This window comes from Aspergillus bombycis, assembly GCF_001792695.1.
Source record: "Aspergillus bombycis strain NRRL26010 chromosome Unknown contig00041, whole genome shotgun sequence".
NCBI classification, from domain to species: domain Eukaryota; kingdom Fungi; phylum Ascomycota; class Eurotiomycetes; order Eurotiales; family Aspergillaceae; genus Aspergillus; species Aspergillus bombycis.
Window position 1 is genome coordinate 39,412 of NW_019170043.1, and position 14,748 is coordinate 54,159.

The following is a 14,748-nucleotide window of genomic DNA, read 5'->3' on the forward strand; positions in this document are numbered from 1 at the left end:
GAACAATCTCATGTGTGACGCTCCATGTGTCTTGCAACACTTTCTCACTCTAATACTTGGCGTCTGTGTGTCCTATAAATAGACATCCAGGTGCAGGTTCCCAAGGCAAGACCTACTTGTGGGGAAGGGGCTATGATTTGATTTAGCTCGTGTTTGGTCTGCTTTCCGGGTGACAATTCTGTCATTTCATTGAACCTACGCGAGATGGTACATTTCGTCTTTGTCAGGAAGCTATACACAGTGAAAACCGCCACACCAGCTACACTCCCTTGCCAACATCCAAGCACTGGTAAATCTCCCGAATATATGCCTCGGCATTTGCGCTTCCAAGAGACCGGTACTCCATCTTGTTCATGACATACGCGATCGTCATCCGCCGGCCGCGATCCATGACGACCATAGATCCTCCCCAACCGCCCCAGAAACAGATGCCCGCATCTTCAGGAATGGCAGGCATACTGTTGCTCGATGGCAGCGCGAGTCCAAGCGCAAAGCGCACATCAAGGAAGAGAACCGAATCCAAGCCTCGGACTTGCTCTTTCATCATTTCATCCAGGGTCTCAGGGGCAAGATACCGCCTCCCATCGACAGTACCATCCAGCGAGACTATGGATGCGATGCGCGCCAGGGCACGCGCATTGGCGAATCCGCCTATGGCCCCGTTCTCGGCGTTCCTAAACCCGGGGTCATTAGGAAGATCAGGGATCATGAGAGACCCGACAAGAGCCCTAGCGAGGATGCTGGTCGGGTCCAGCTGAAGATTAGCCATAGCATCCGGCGAGAAGGGAACAATGTCGGCGGTTCGGGCCCAGTCGGCTTCGGGCAGTCCAAGCTGGAAGTCAGCCGCCAGAGGCGTCGCGATCTCTTCGGCGAGGAACTGGGTCAGCGGCTTTCCCGCGATGCGTCGCACGAGCTCGCCGATCATATGGCCGTGGTTGGTCAATTGGTATGCGCTCTGTGAGCCTGGGGCAAACCATGGTGCCTGTCCTGCGAGCCGCTCGGTGGATTTCTCCACGTCTTGCATCTCCGCGGCCGTGATCGCGCCCTCCCAGGCTGGCACCCCGGAGGAATGGCTCAGGAGATGTGAGACCTTGACGTTGTCTTTGCCGTTCGCCGCAAATTCGGGCCAGTAGGTAGCCACTTTCTCGTTCATGTCGAGCAGGCCGCGGTCCACGAGCATGTGGGCGGCTAGACCGGTGATGATCTTCGTACAGGACCAGATTCCGGTGATGGTGTCTTTCTTCCATGGCTTGGTCTTGCTTTCATCTGCATGACCACCCCAGAGGTCCAGGACATTCTTGCCGTCGATATTGACACAAAGGGAAGCGCCAACTTCACTACCGGCCCGAAGCTTCTGTTGCAGAAGGTCACGGACGGAATGGAAGACGGGGTCACAGGAGCCGTCGATTTCAGCCATGGTTATATAGCAGCTGCTTTGGGTATGGGTGAGGTGTTGACTCAGTAAGGGCGAGCTAAAATAGATCAGACAGCGATGAAAGAGATCCAGCGAGAAAATGAAAATAAGAAATATGGATGATGAATGATAAATAAAGCCCAAGGTAGCCCATGTTATAAGCAGTACACAGCACAACCGTCAGCCCTAGGACAAAACAGCCTCCAGGGATCCATGGCGGCGATTTGTCGTCGAGTCTCCACGTTCATCCACTAAGCTCAAGTGGCCCCGTTTTGCACACCCGAATACATCCTTACCTTTCCCCAACGCGAGTCAGCCATTGCGATAGTATGATTGCACAGGTGGCTTCCCCGCGTTGCATTGCAGTAGCTTCAATGCCAGGGTCTAGCCTAAAACTGAACGTTCGCATGGTCAAGTTCTCCTTGACCCTGACCAGCCTGCTCTTCCAATTCTATTACGACAGCCCAAGACAGCATGCTTCTTGATTAGCAGGAACTGGTTCCCCGGAATACTGGTACATATATCTCGGGCAGGAACCTGAGTTTGATCGAGATTTGCAAGCTGCAGCGTTGATTTCCCCCAGCGTTTCCTTCGAGTTGGGGGGGTGGTTCCGAAGATTTATGAGTCTTATTATATTGGAAAAATGGCCCCACAACTTGCATATACATCGGGAACATTTGATAGGGCAGCTCGTGTATTTATCCCACCGCCCGAGGTAGCTAAAATACTAAATCAACCAAAACTAAGATATCACCAGAACCCACCACCGCCCTCATCGAGCGCGTCCTTGCAAAGGTGTAATAAGTGGAGGGCAATGTTAACCAATAATAAAAGGTTTCCTCCAACTATCATTATCCTGTAACGAAGGAAAAGCACGGCCGTATCTCTATGGGATCTGGACACAGGAAGGTTAGGAGGGTCCTTCCAGGCTAACTACACCCAGGGTTAGGGCTGGTTTCGTTAAACAGCCAAGTACTCGCAACAGTAATCAAGAGCTACGATCAAACGCTGGACTCTGGAGTGTAGTAAGCAGCGATCTACTACAGACTCTAGGTCTGGGTTCAATAGACTGGATATGCAAATTCGGCTTTGATAGGAATTGCCTGCATGTAACTTGGGAGCAAGGCGAATCGAAACGGGCATTGGAGGTGTTCCCGAGCCACAGGTTGAGATCAAAGACAACTAGGTAATCGACAAACGGGGAGAAGGCCACTTTGGCTTCATCCTGACTGTCGGCCTACTTACACCTCAGCGTGGGCGATTGCGTGGGGGGTGTAGTCTTTTGGGGGGTTTTGAGTGTGCACGTGGTGGTTACGTCGTTTGTTTGTATTATATGATATGGGGATGGGATTACGGGAAGGAGTAGGGTTTGGGCTGATGTCTTGGGCTTTATGGATTAAGAGCTGGAGATATGTGGGATAGAATATCATAAGCATAGCCTTTTTATAGGATTAGATCATGATGAAGATCATTCAACGCTCGAGTAAGTTATAGATCTGAACGGGCACCGTCACTCGCAACGTCCTCGAACAACCCACCGTCACTTCCACGCGCGCAAAATATTCCCTGGCTACGTAACAATGGTGGAAGGTCGGGACAAGCGCCACATCGCCAGGTACTGGGATTGGCACGACAAGGCTGGCAGTGTGAGTATTACCCGCTTTCTCAATCCACTGCAGACCAACAGACTTATTCTTCCACGAGCACACACTCGCCCGGAAAAACTGTCCTTGTCCCTTGGCGGCGCTCTGCCAACTCGGCAGTTCGTCCATCGGCAACAAGGTAAAATACGTCGCAGCCTCCAAAGTGACCTTGACCTGACAATTGTCTGGACAGGTAGGCTCCGGATGGAGGCTTTCAAGGCCTAGGTTGAAGTGGATAGGAGCCATAGTTGATCCATGACGTTGATCTGGAGGTAGATAGAGCGGCTTTGTCTCTCGCGCACACAATGTGACATGCCCCGTTTTCGCACCCAGGAGACTCATACGAAGACCGGTCGTATCAGACATCTGGATCTCACTACATTCCCCCTCTGGCCACAGACGAGGTGGTTGTTCAGGGCACAGCGGGAGGAGCTGGACCTGCCGTGTGGCATGAAACCGCTGATTACCCATGTCCACCTCGGCATGGACATAGTAGATAATGCTGCACATCTCAGGACAGAATTTATCCGAATTGTAGTCCACACTGGGGGGTAACTGGAGGTGATCCTTTCCATGATGAGCAGCCGTTCCAGACGGGATATGCTCGTAGCATGGGTCGGATGGAAGAGCATCAGGGATGACAAATGAGAAAGGTACGATGTGATGATGATGACATGCTTCCAGGGGTTCAATGTGGTGCATTTGGAGAAAGGTGTAGTCGACGATACTACCGGTGTTGGGGAAGGGCGTGGTCTTTGTTACGGTGGTTGATGTTCTTCCTGTGGTGGCATGTCAGTCTATGTTTAGTTTTAAAGTGCACATGGCAGGGTTAGCCTGGTGGCCATACCACACAGGGTTATGGAGACGCGAGCGCCCTGAGGAGCATTTCTTCGGTGGAGGACCAGTTCGCCCTGGAGTGCATCGCCGGTTGTGAAGACTGTTTGTTTACCGGTTAGACGAATCTCCATTGCGGGTGTAGGAGAGAGGCTTGCGATGAGCTGAGGAATATATTGGGCCGACTTCATCTTTCTCGGAGGATTGGGGCTATATGGTAAATATCAAGATGAGGTGAATATTGGAGAAAGCCGCGATTGCTGGATGAGAGGTGTCTGAAGCAGCCCCCCAATCCTTTTATAGTGCTTTGAAACCCACATGACTACGTTCACACCGTCTTATGCAACCGCAGGGAAGGATGATGGAAGGGTGACTTCCTTCGGTATGAGTTACCTTTAGCTGTATCTCAATCGCTAACGGCAGTTCCGTCCGAATTCGCCGACCCTTCAGCTTCTTGGCGGGCAGTTCATGGCGACATCGGGGACCAATCCAATGACTCACCCCGACTTTAGTGTACGGAGGAGCTCCGGATCCACGTTCCAGGGCTAAGGATCAGGGCTAGACCCCATCTTCGTTGTCTTTCCCGTAGTAGTAGTAGTAGTAGTAGTAGTAGTAGTAGTAGTAGTAGTAATAATAGTGAATATGTCCATCTCCAATGGCTCAATTCCAATGCCTTATATTATACAATAGATATATCCAAAAAAAAAAGGGTCATCACTCATGACAATAACCAACCCTAGTCATCACTGTCATCACGGACGACTTGGTATCTGTGCGTGGTGGCGCTCAGCGCTCCGAGTAAGAAGGGTATTGAGGTCAGGGGGATCGAAGTTGTCGTCCGAATCGTCATCCTTGCTGGTTTGGGACGAATAAAATGGCAGTTGTTTTTGAGCGTTTACAACAGAAGACAATAGTTGTTCCGGGGTCACTAGTGAAGAGTCCTCAGCAGACCGTCTCTGGTTATCTACCGATGCGGATAAATGCTTAGAGCGAGGTTTGGGTTTTGATAGCGTTCTACGGCGCTCACGACGAGGCGACCGACTGGGGATCACCGCGTCGTCCTGCCTGGTTGACTCCCGGGCAAGAATCTCCTTAAAGCGTTCTTCACAGTCCGGGCCAACGCTATTCATCTTTTGCAATGTTCCAATCATACGACGTGTCAAAGATCCGTGCTTCACGACCTTGGTAGGTCTTGCGACGAGCTGGAGGCGAGGAAACGCATCATTGCGCGGGTTGCGGATGAATTGTGGGCTAGTGGCCCCAATATTGCGATAGTGTTGCTCCAGCTCTCTTTGCTGTGCCGAGGTCAGTACAACTTCTTCAAGAGCCGGTATCTCCACCGGCTCCGGGGTCGGCATCCGAGGCTTCCTACTCTTCTCAGCTTTTGACTTGGGTCCCGCTGCCAGGGACGACGCTTTAGTGAAGCCGGTTTCGACATTGTCAGGCATGTGGAACTTCTTGGGTGGCCGTTTTGGAGCTCGTCCGCGTCTCTTTGGCTCTGGTAAGCCCTGATCCGCATTTTCATCCGGGATATCAATATGGCGTTTATCCGCTACCGGCCGTATCCCTGCGGGCAGAATGCGGGGGGAGATATCTTCGTGAAACGTAAAGCGGGACCCACTAGCAATCATTTGTTGCATCTTCTCATAGTTGTCCTTGGCTTTGATATACGACTCTTCCTCCTTGCCCTCCATGAGGAGGAGGACGATGTTTCCAGCCCTCTTTCGTCCCGTACGTCCCATACGCTGAAGCATCCGAATTGGCGAGGCAGAAGAGTCATAACATACGATGAGGTCGACTTCTCCGATATCTAAACCTTCCTCGCCAATGGAGGTTGCGACAATCGTATTGTACGTGCCCTTTTTGAAATTCTGCACTATACTGAGTTGTGTCTTTTGGTCCATGCCCTCAGAGCCCTTCGCGCTGGATTGCCCAACGAAAACATGAGGTCGGATCATGGGCTCATATCTTTTCAGCACCCTCGTCACCTCTTCGGCACTGTCGCGAAAGTGTACAAAAATCATAATTCTCGTGGATGACTGGCTGTCACCTGCTTCTCCATTGGACCCTTCACCAGCATCCATAAAATGATTCAGAACAACCGATTTTAGATATTCCAGCTTTGGATGCCCGATAAACTCCGGGTTCTTGGTCCACGGCTGAAGATGATTCATAAGCTTTTTAAAGCTCTCATCCTGCACCACTTGGCGCTGGTATTTACCACCTTTCTGGCCCTCCGTGTTGGACTGGAAGTGCAAGAGGTGGCGATAGAAGGGCGTAATCCCGTGATACTTGAGAAGGTCGATAGCATGCGCCAAGCTTGCGAGAACGGTGAAGATAGCGTTGACCTTGCCCTTGAGTCCGAAGTGTGCGTTTCGACCGGCATCTGAGGCCATCCATTGCTGTCTCGACTTAGTGAGCCCAAATGCCGTGAGCATCATCGGGTCTCTTCCCCAATAGGCGTTGAGGGTGCGGAGCTGGTCGACAAGCGGTTGCAAAGTTTTAGATAGAAGATCCATGCAGAGAACCATCTCCTCAGAGTTCTTGAACGTCTGGACTTCGGTGTTCCTCGCATGGACGTACTCCCGGATATCGAGAGATTGCTCCGTGCGTATCTCGACTCGGGCAATATCAAGTCCATCGATGACGGCTTGAACAGACTCCACCGTGGAGCCCGGTGTCGCCGTCAGAGCCAGGACACGGAAGCTCTGGTTATATCGGCGAAGAAACTTGACAACTTCCACGTACGCATAACCACCTGTCGCGCGATGTGCTTCATCAACAACAAGCAGGACGATCCGTTTCGGGTCTGCTATGCCGGACTTGAGATCATTGATCAGCGTTTGCGGGGTCATAAAAAACACCCGCTTATTTTGCCATTCTTCCGCTCGAATGCCTGGTGCAGCTTCGCCTGTGAGCATGGTTGTCTGGGATCGTGGAATTCCCGCTATACCAAAACAGGCGGAGATTTGCTGAGCCACCAGAGGTTTTGTGGGTGCCACGAAGATAATCTGGGCACTTTGGGTCCACCGAAACCAGTTCAGCATAATTGTCGCAGCGATAAAAGTTTTTCCTAGACCCGTGGGGAGAGCTACAAGCAAGTTGTGAAATAACCCTTTTTGAGCGATATTGAATTGATAGTCTCTCGTCTTGCCAAGGTTTGTTGGATAGACCCAGGTATCAAGAGCCTCTTGATCTAGCCTATGCTGCGTCGGGGGTTCGTTCTTTTCCGGTGGGGACAACACCTGCTCTCCGATGGGCGGTTGGGATGTTTGGTTACGGGATGTCATGTCGAATAACGAGGTTTGACGTATTCCAAGTGGGCGGTTGGAGGACTGCGAAAATTGCCTGGTCGCGGGTTGAGGTTGAGCTCTAGTTGGCGGAGACAAGGATAGATCCGAGTCGAACGCATCGTCGGGTATATCTTCGAGAAGGAAGGATGTATCTGTCGTGTCCTCTTTTCGTTCTGTAGAAGAGCGCGTAGTCGCTTGAGGTGTCGGGGCCTTTGTATTTGAAGGGGGAGGACGGAATTGCTCGCTCTCGAAAGACTCTAGCGACGCCGCAATAGCAGCATTTAGGTCCTCATCGTCAAGATCATCGCCACTTGCAGCTGGCGCTTTCGGTGCTGCTGCTACTGCTCCTCCCTCGCTCGTTTTTGCTGATATGGTGCTGGCCCGCGCGACGCTGGGCTCTGGCTTTTTCCAGCGGGGTCCACGAATCATTTCTGGTGGCGACGGCGGCTGGGTTAATTGGGTAACAAAGATATTCTCCTGAATATTGCTGCGCTTGGGAATGAATACTTTGTACTTGGACGGGGCCTCTGTGTCTTCGAAGTATGAGTCTTGGCTGGGCGACTGGGGCTCATCATAGTTGCCCTCATTGTCATCGACTACAAAGGAGTCAGAGTCAGTTCGAGGGCTACCATCATCACCATATTGTTGCGATTTTCGATTCCCAGACGATTGTCGTCTCACGTCGGACGCGGTAGCATCCACCAGACGGCGACGCTTGGCTGAGCGCGGGGAGGGTTCGGCCGCGTTTCTCGCAGCATCGGAGAATCCATCGTCTGTTAAATCATCAAATCCCTCATGGAAGTAATCGACCGAGCTAGCATCCGAGCCTGTCATGTCGCGCGGGAATTTTCAGTGGCGTGATATCCGGTCTTGCGATCTCTACACTCGTCCTACTAATTCCGCGCGCGACGCGATGTGTCGCGAAATCATGTGAATGATAAGGATGTTTGCTTGGTTTGTATTGATAAAGCAATCCGCCCCGATTAGGACGGACACATGACCTGTCAGCCAACCACAACTTCAACGAAGGGAACATGTCGACCTGATTCAGTCTTTGTAACACTACATCGATAGTACTCGATCAGTACTTCAATTTACTAGTTGACAGTATCGATACAGCAGTAATTCGCGGTGGAAAGCCAAAGAATGAACGACTAGTCGATTGTAACCTCATGATTGCCACTGCCATGTCACTTGGACAACAATCCAAAGTCTGCAGCACTAAAGAGGCCCACAGCTCGTGTGGCCACCCAAAGAGTGGGACAACAGGACAACACCCGAGTCTAAGGGGCACCCTAGGGGCTATTTTTGGCCGACAATGGATCCCCCCAGATTTTCACTCTTCACAGACCCTTCCACTAAGACCCAACGTGCGAGGATAGCATTCAATTGGGGCCAACCGTCATCTGACTGATCACAAACACCAGTCCCAATGGTGCAGCAGGAGAGAAGTTCACTGTAACCCTTCAAGCTCTCCCTTACAGCATCCCCCGACGAATAATGGCAGGCAAAGTGGTGGATGAAACCACCAGTAACTTTCCAGACTAGACCCAAGTTGGAACGTCCCAGAGAGGCTTCTCGATCTGGTCGGCCTATAAACTTGGAAGTGTCGGCCGGCTCTCTACAGGGTCGCTCGATTTGACTGGTCCGTCAGGGCCTTAGCCGACGCTGTCGTGAAACCCAACGAATCAGATCATTCCATTGACGAGAAAAAGAGTATCCGAGTTTCAATCATACGGCAACAACCCTGAGACTAAATTACTTCTTCTTGGGATTGTCCCCTGTCGTTTTGCAAAAAAATCAAAAAGAAAATGGAAATTGAAAGAAAAATAAAATTCACTCTAAATCCAGGGAAAGTAAAAATAAACAGGAAAACTGGGCACCCCCCCGCTTTAGGTAGCTTTAATTAAATCCCCGTCTTTCTCCTCTGCTGTCTTTCTCTTCCTCTCTTTCCTCTCCACAGTCCTTCGTTAACTACGTCCCATCTGCTTGTCGCGTTTGTATACACTCGTTAATTGCTTCGAGTTTCATTATTGCTTCAGCGTCTTTGTCATTTTCAATTCGTCAAGATGAAGCTCAACCTCATTGCTCTGGCTTCCCTGGTCGCTTTGACTGCGGCTCAGTCGACCGACTCTACATCCGAGCCTGCCACCGGCACCACTGCTGCTCCTACGACGACTGTCAGCTTGTCTCCTCAACAGTCCTGCGCTAAGAAGTGTACGTTGCCATATGTCCTTGCCCGGCTGGCGCTCTCTTGTCCCTTTTGCCTGATTGCCAAATGCACTGCGAAACTAACCCAAACCAGGCGACGCAACCGATCTGTGCTGCATCGCAGGATGCTTCCAGGTCCCTTGCCCCAACGATTCGCAGGCTAACGACACCAACACTTGCGTCGCCGCCTGCCCCCAGGGCAGTGGTACCCCGGCTGACACTGACCGCTACGCCGCCTGCCAGAGCTCCTGCTACAGCAGCCACTTCTTCCCCATCACTGCCACGGGTAACTCTGGAGCTTCCAAGACCTCCGCCAGCGACTCCGATGCCACCACCACCGGCACTGGCAAGGACAGCTCTTCCACCGGTTCCAGCGGTATGTGACTTGAACCCCGGCGTTAATATGGTCTGGATGCCGTTCAACTAACATTCAATCGCACAGGATCCTCCGGCTCCGGCTCCGGCTCTTCGGGCTCTGGATCTACTGGCACTGGTACCAGCACTGGATCTGCTGCCAGCGGCACCGAGACCAATGCCGCCTCTGTCGCCAAGCTTCAGCTCGGTGTCTCTGCCGCCGGTATTGCTGGTGTCGCCCTCGGTATCTGGGCTCTGTAAATGAGCTTCGCGTATGGATTCGGTGATCTCACGCGGGATGGTTAATGGGAGAATGTGAACGGATGGAAGGGTATTAATCGGTCTAGGGATGTCGCATAATGGGGTTTATCTACATAGTTGTACTTCTGCGCTGTAATATTGATTCCCAAGCACTTTGTCGTTAATTGTATCGGTATTAGCTAATGCACCTGCTATCCCAACAGTCCTGTCAAGGTTGAGAACAACTACAGTTCCGGTGACCACTTCGTAGACAAGAAAACAGCCCCAGTCCACACAGACGAACTTGGTAAATGCGACGTCAGTGACAACCCATAAAAGGGGTGCTAGTACTAAGTTCGTTTACTCACGTCCAGCAAGGGGAGTAGGGCTGTGCGCGACCCCTTTATCTGACGTGAAAGTTCATCTCCAGTCCGAAAGGACGACGATCCAGGGGAAAGTAAGTCTCGGCCGTACAAAACATAAAGGGCAAAGAGGTGACGACGATGCAGGGTGAGCTCCATCGACGATATGACGTGCTGATCAACATAGTCAAATCGTAGCAAGTACCGACTATGCAAAGATCGTCTCTCCACACCCCCACACCCTTTAATCACATTACATCTATCACATTTGCATGGTTCTTTCCGGCCACCTCCATCCCCTATTCAAGTACGCAGTATGACTAGTAGTACTCCTTCTATCACAACCGATCCCCCAATGCAAATCAGGGACTCCCCACCCCCCCCAAGTGTAACCAGTTCAATTCAAAACCTCCCTGGAAACAAACTCCGACAGCTTCCCAGCAACCTCCGCAATGAACCCCTGATTCTGCATGCCGTCGACCCATGTCGTCGGGATCGATTCAAATCCATAAAAGGCGCCCGCTAGACCCCCGTAAACCGCTGCCGCTGTGTCGGCGTCTCCTCCCAGGTTTGTCACCGCCAATACTCCCGCGGCCCAGCAATCAAACTTGAAAAATCCCCACAGCGCCACTTCGAGCGTATCCACGACCCATCCACTGCTGTGCATGTCCGCGGCCGACTGGGCTTGCCAGTCGGAGATGGTCTTGTAGCCCGAGAGTCGCTGTGCAAGGGCACTGTGCGTGAAGTTGAACCCGTTGATTCTGTCGCAAAGCTGCTCTTTGCTCTCGTCTGGTATCCGTCAGCACAGTCAGCGAAGATTTCCCCTGAGGGGAAATAGAAATAAAAATAAGAAATAAAAGCAAGAAACAAAGAAACTAAACCGGCCCCAAAGGATGAATCACAAACAAATATGGAACACAAAATCCCCCGGCACAGATCCACAAGAGAGAAAGGAAAGAGAAAGAGAAAGAGAAAAAAAAAAAAAACAAAAGCATACCACGCAAAACCCCACAAATCAAAAGCGTATAAACCTCACAAGCCTCCAAGCACGCCAGCACAGGATGCGTAACCCGACTCTGCTCTCTCGCGACTCTTGTCGCTTCCCCCAGATCGCGCCACAAAGCCAGTCCAACGGGGGCAATTCTCATCAAGCTTCCGTTCCCGGAGGATTGCTCCACATCTAGCTTCCCATTAATTACCTCCTGGGTACGTTGAAGATCCTCCGTGCCCTGTTTCTTCCAGCTCTGGAGGGCAGAGCGTGTCGAGCGACCCACGTCCCAGGCGTGGTTGATCGTGCTGAACCGGCCGGTGGAGAACCAGTCGACAAAATACTGGATGGATAAGACGTGGTTGTATTTGCCTTGCGAGTCGATGATGGATTGCGCTAGGGCTAGTGTCATGGAGCCATCGTCGGAGTAGGATCTATTTCTTTTCTTCAGTATCGGGTATCTAGTAGGGTTTATAACTCAGGATGAGGTTATTAGTTTACCCTGCGGGCTGGTTAAAGGGTTTCACGTATTCGAGGCCGGTGATGGGCTCGAAGCTGCCTGGGTCCATGAATTGGACGGGCCCGCCGAGGGCGTCGCCTACGCAGACTCCCCAGATTGAGCCTAAGGTGCGGGAGGTTAGGGATGGTGGCATTGTGGTTACTGGGATGGAGGTTGCTTCGGAAGTGATGGGAGTGGTCTGGTGTGTTAGCACAGTAAAAGTACGTAAGATGGTGGATTTATACTCTATTCCTGAATTCGGAGTCAGCCTTGTCACTGCCACTGTCATGCTGCGTGTTTTCGGTGACTCAGCAGCCTTGTAGATCATGACGCAAATACGAGATTGATGGGGTGTCACGACGATTTACCTGGAACGAATGTTGTTATATCTTGTCGTGAAGAGTGTATCTAATTTAAAAAAAAAAAATGGTATCACATGACTTTTCTATACATCTCAAAGGGACGAACTGCAAACAAGTTCAATCTTTACATGGAACTGACCTTTATGGTTTGGATCGGTGCAGCTCGATATATATCCATATCTCCCCTCTCGGTAGTATTATTTACATCGATCTTGAGGTGATTAGCGAAGGGTTGGGTCTTCACTCATCAAGCTATCCGTGGTAACCCCTTTCAATGCCCACACCAAGTTACTACTAGTCAGATTCGACAGCAACGATGCCTTTGTCCCCCACAGCTTCCTTCCACAGAGTCGCAACATCACCCGGAACCTCCCACCTTGCTTCCCGCATAAGTGTCACGTAGCACCGGGCCATGTCCAATTCGTGTGGTCGATACTCGAAAGATTCGGGCCTCTCTCCAGGCTGCAGGTATTCGAATAAAATTGCATTTTCATCCATATATCCCCACCCCATCGAGAAGGAGAAAGTCCGCAGTCGAGGCATCCGGGGGATCGCAGTAGCCATCGTCCGCATGAGAGGATCGAACATCTGCGGATCAGCCTGCGTCCGCCACATATGGCAGGGCCTTTGACCGTTCAGAAGAGCATCTCTGCGTTCAGGCAGGAAGTCCGGGAACTCTGAATTGAGGGAAGAGTTGGTGTCGGAGTCGGAGGCATCTCCATCCTCGTCATCAGACCGAGTGGATTCATAGCCCGCTTCGACATCTGCAGGGTTGCCATTATAATACCATCGGCCGTCGTAGGTGATGAGCGCTCCTTGGATCTGCACTTTGTTCAGATATGGGAATGTTTTGTCCGTGTTGAATAACGCAGGCGAGACCAGCCACCACCCTGTGAGATTCAGGGTAGTCAAATGGGTGTCTTCGGCCAATTTACGAATGGCGATGTTTAAGGCATCCCCATCTGGGAATTGAGGGTCGGTTGGCTGGCTCTGGAAGTTGTGATTGAGTGGGATGTCTTGCTCGATGTAGATATCCAATGTTCGCAAGTTGCTCAGCGAGCGTGACTTCAATGCCTCTGCAAGGGCTGTTGATAGTCAGGAGAAGTACCAGTTTAGCGGACAAGATATCTTACAGGTTCGATGTTCATTTTGCATTTGCACCCGTTTAGTCCTGGGTGCATTTAACTCCATAGCCAACCGTTCCAGACTGGGTAACGACGAGACAATCTTCCCAATAGCCGAGGGATGCAGCGAGCGTCGTGCGTTAGGAATCTTCAACCCTTCAACGAACGGCAACTGAGGCAGAGAAGCCTCACTGTCCAAAGTAAGGTAGTTATCTTCAAAGCTCCATCGCTCGTCCGACAACCCAAAGCCAAGCTCCGACGACCGCCGAGGACGGTCCATAGGCGAGGATGCCGTAAGTGCCAAGTCCACCCCCTGTGTCTTCCACGAGGACATCTCATCGAACAAGTCCCTGACACCCCGATTGAAGGCTTCATCATTTGCTTTGCTCTCCCTCCGTCTTTCAAGACACCGGATACGGTTCGTGCTGTAGGTGGGCAGATCGATTTCATATTCCAGCTTTCGCAGCAACTTTCTCCGTCGCGGAGTGGAGAACACTTGCCGGAACATGTCCAGATCGGAACTGTATTTCTTGATATCTGCCATTGTGAACCGTTCCACGGCGTATTGCCATTTGCGCGAGATCGTCGCGTACTGGCCAACCTTCGGAACCGGTTGGGGCGGATGCCTGATAGGAGGGACTTCGAGGAGATGAGTAATGATTACTTGCAGAATTTCCTGGCTAAGATAGTCCATTTTCAGGGTGGGGAAAAAGTTGGGATGTGGTTGACGAGAAAGCTGGTCGGCTACTCGGGGTCGGAGATCATCATTAGGAGTACATGTCCATTAGCTACAGCGTGAGACGGATATATATAAAGTATAAAAATCTATATCGAATGGCCGTTGGAGGCTAGACTTGCGGGCGGTCAAGCCCATAATTTTATGATACCCCACTATAGGCTCCCAGCTAAGATAACGGTGGCACTGTTACCTAGATATGGACCTACTTAGGGCACGTTTGATAACAAGGAAAGACCCACAAGCGAAAGTAAGGTACAGCTATATGAAACGAGATACAATATACTAGCAGCCGGGATTCGGGGGGTTTGTGTATTTAACAGTCCGATTCTATATTGGCTCTGCAGCAAATGTTGTAGAAGCTGAGCAACCTCGATTAGAATGTTTCCCTTACTATAATGATTGCATACTAGTTCGATAAAAATCAAGAAGGGTAACTCACACGGGAAGCCAGTTTGGAACCGTTGAATTCATGGTGTTGCAATTAGAGATGAGATATATTCTACGGGAAAGAGAAACAAAAAGAGAAGGAGAAATCAGAAGGGATGAAATTGGTAATAGATTATAGAGCCCTGCAATACTAGGGCCTAGTGGACTCCACCAGAAACATCCTATTTGAGGTTATTGCTCGCTGGTACCACGATAGCCGGCCGCCCCTCATTATCCCTGGGTTCGACGACTTCATCTT

At 51.1% G+C, this 14,748-nt stretch overlaps 6 protein-coding genes across 6 annotated transcripts; 1 reads left to right on the plus strand and 5 right to left on the minus strand.

Annotated features, from left to right (window-relative positions):
* Nucleotides 1-259: 259 nt before the first annotated feature.
* ABOM_006477 (serine hydrolase domain-containing protein) lies at nt 260-1,417 on the minus strand (the record flags this gene model as incomplete). The annotated part of the gene is made up of 1 exon (XM_022533606.1): nt 260-1,417. The coding sequence occupies one exon, from the start codon at nt 1,415-1,417 to the stop codon at nt 260-262; it is 1,158 nt and encodes a 385-aa protein (XP_022389235.1).
* Nucleotides 1,418-2,886: 1,469 nt separating this feature from the next.
* ABOM_006478 (uncharacterized protein) lies at nt 2,887-4,082 on the minus strand (the record flags this gene model as incomplete). Its single annotated transcript, XM_022533607.1, has 2 exons — nt 2,887-3,836; nt 3,905-4,082. 2 exons carry the CDS (start codon nt 4,080-4,082, stop codon nt 2,887-2,889), a joined length of 1,128 nt encoding a protein of 375 aa, XP_022389247.1.
* A 561-nt stretch (nt 4,083-4,643) lies between these two features.
* Nucleotides 4,644-8,018, minus strand: mph1 (3'-5' DNA helicase; the record flags this gene model as incomplete). Its single annotated transcript, XM_022533608.1, has 1 exon — nt 4,644-8,018. One exon carries the CDS (start codon nt 8,016-8,018, stop codon nt 4,644-4,646), a length of 3,375 nt encoding a protein of 1,124 aa, XP_022389248.1.
* Nucleotides 8,019-9,253: 1,235 nt separating this feature from the next.
* On the plus strand, nt 9,254-10,010 carry ABOM_006480 (uncharacterized protein; the record flags this gene model as incomplete). Its single annotated transcript, XM_022533609.1, has 3 exons — nt 9,254-9,401; nt 9,490-9,771; nt 9,838-10,010. 3 exons carry the CDS (start codon nt 9,254-9,256, stop codon nt 10,008-10,010), a joined length of 603 nt encoding a protein of 200 aa, XP_022389276.1.
* A 738-nt stretch (nt 10,011-10,748) lies between these two features.
* ABOM_006481 (ADP-ribosylglycohydrolase family protein) lies at nt 10,749-11,992 on the minus strand (the record flags this gene model as incomplete). Its single annotated transcript, XM_022533610.1, has 3 exons — nt 10,749-11,140; nt 11,388-11,773; nt 11,841-11,992. The coding sequence occupies 3 exons, from the start codon at nt 11,990-11,992 to the stop codon at nt 10,749-10,751; spliced, it is 930 nt and encodes a 309-aa protein (XP_022389275.1).
* A 502-nt stretch (nt 11,993-12,494) lies between these two features.
* ABOM_006482 (uncharacterized protein) lies at nt 12,495-14,018 on the minus strand (the record flags this gene model as incomplete). Its single annotated transcript, XM_022533611.1, has 2 exons — nt 12,495-13,285; nt 13,334-14,018. 2 exons carry the CDS (start codon nt 14,016-14,018, stop codon nt 12,495-12,497), a joined length of 1,476 nt encoding a protein of 491 aa, XP_022389278.1.
* Between the last annotated feature and the right edge of the window lie 730 nt (nt 14,019-14,748).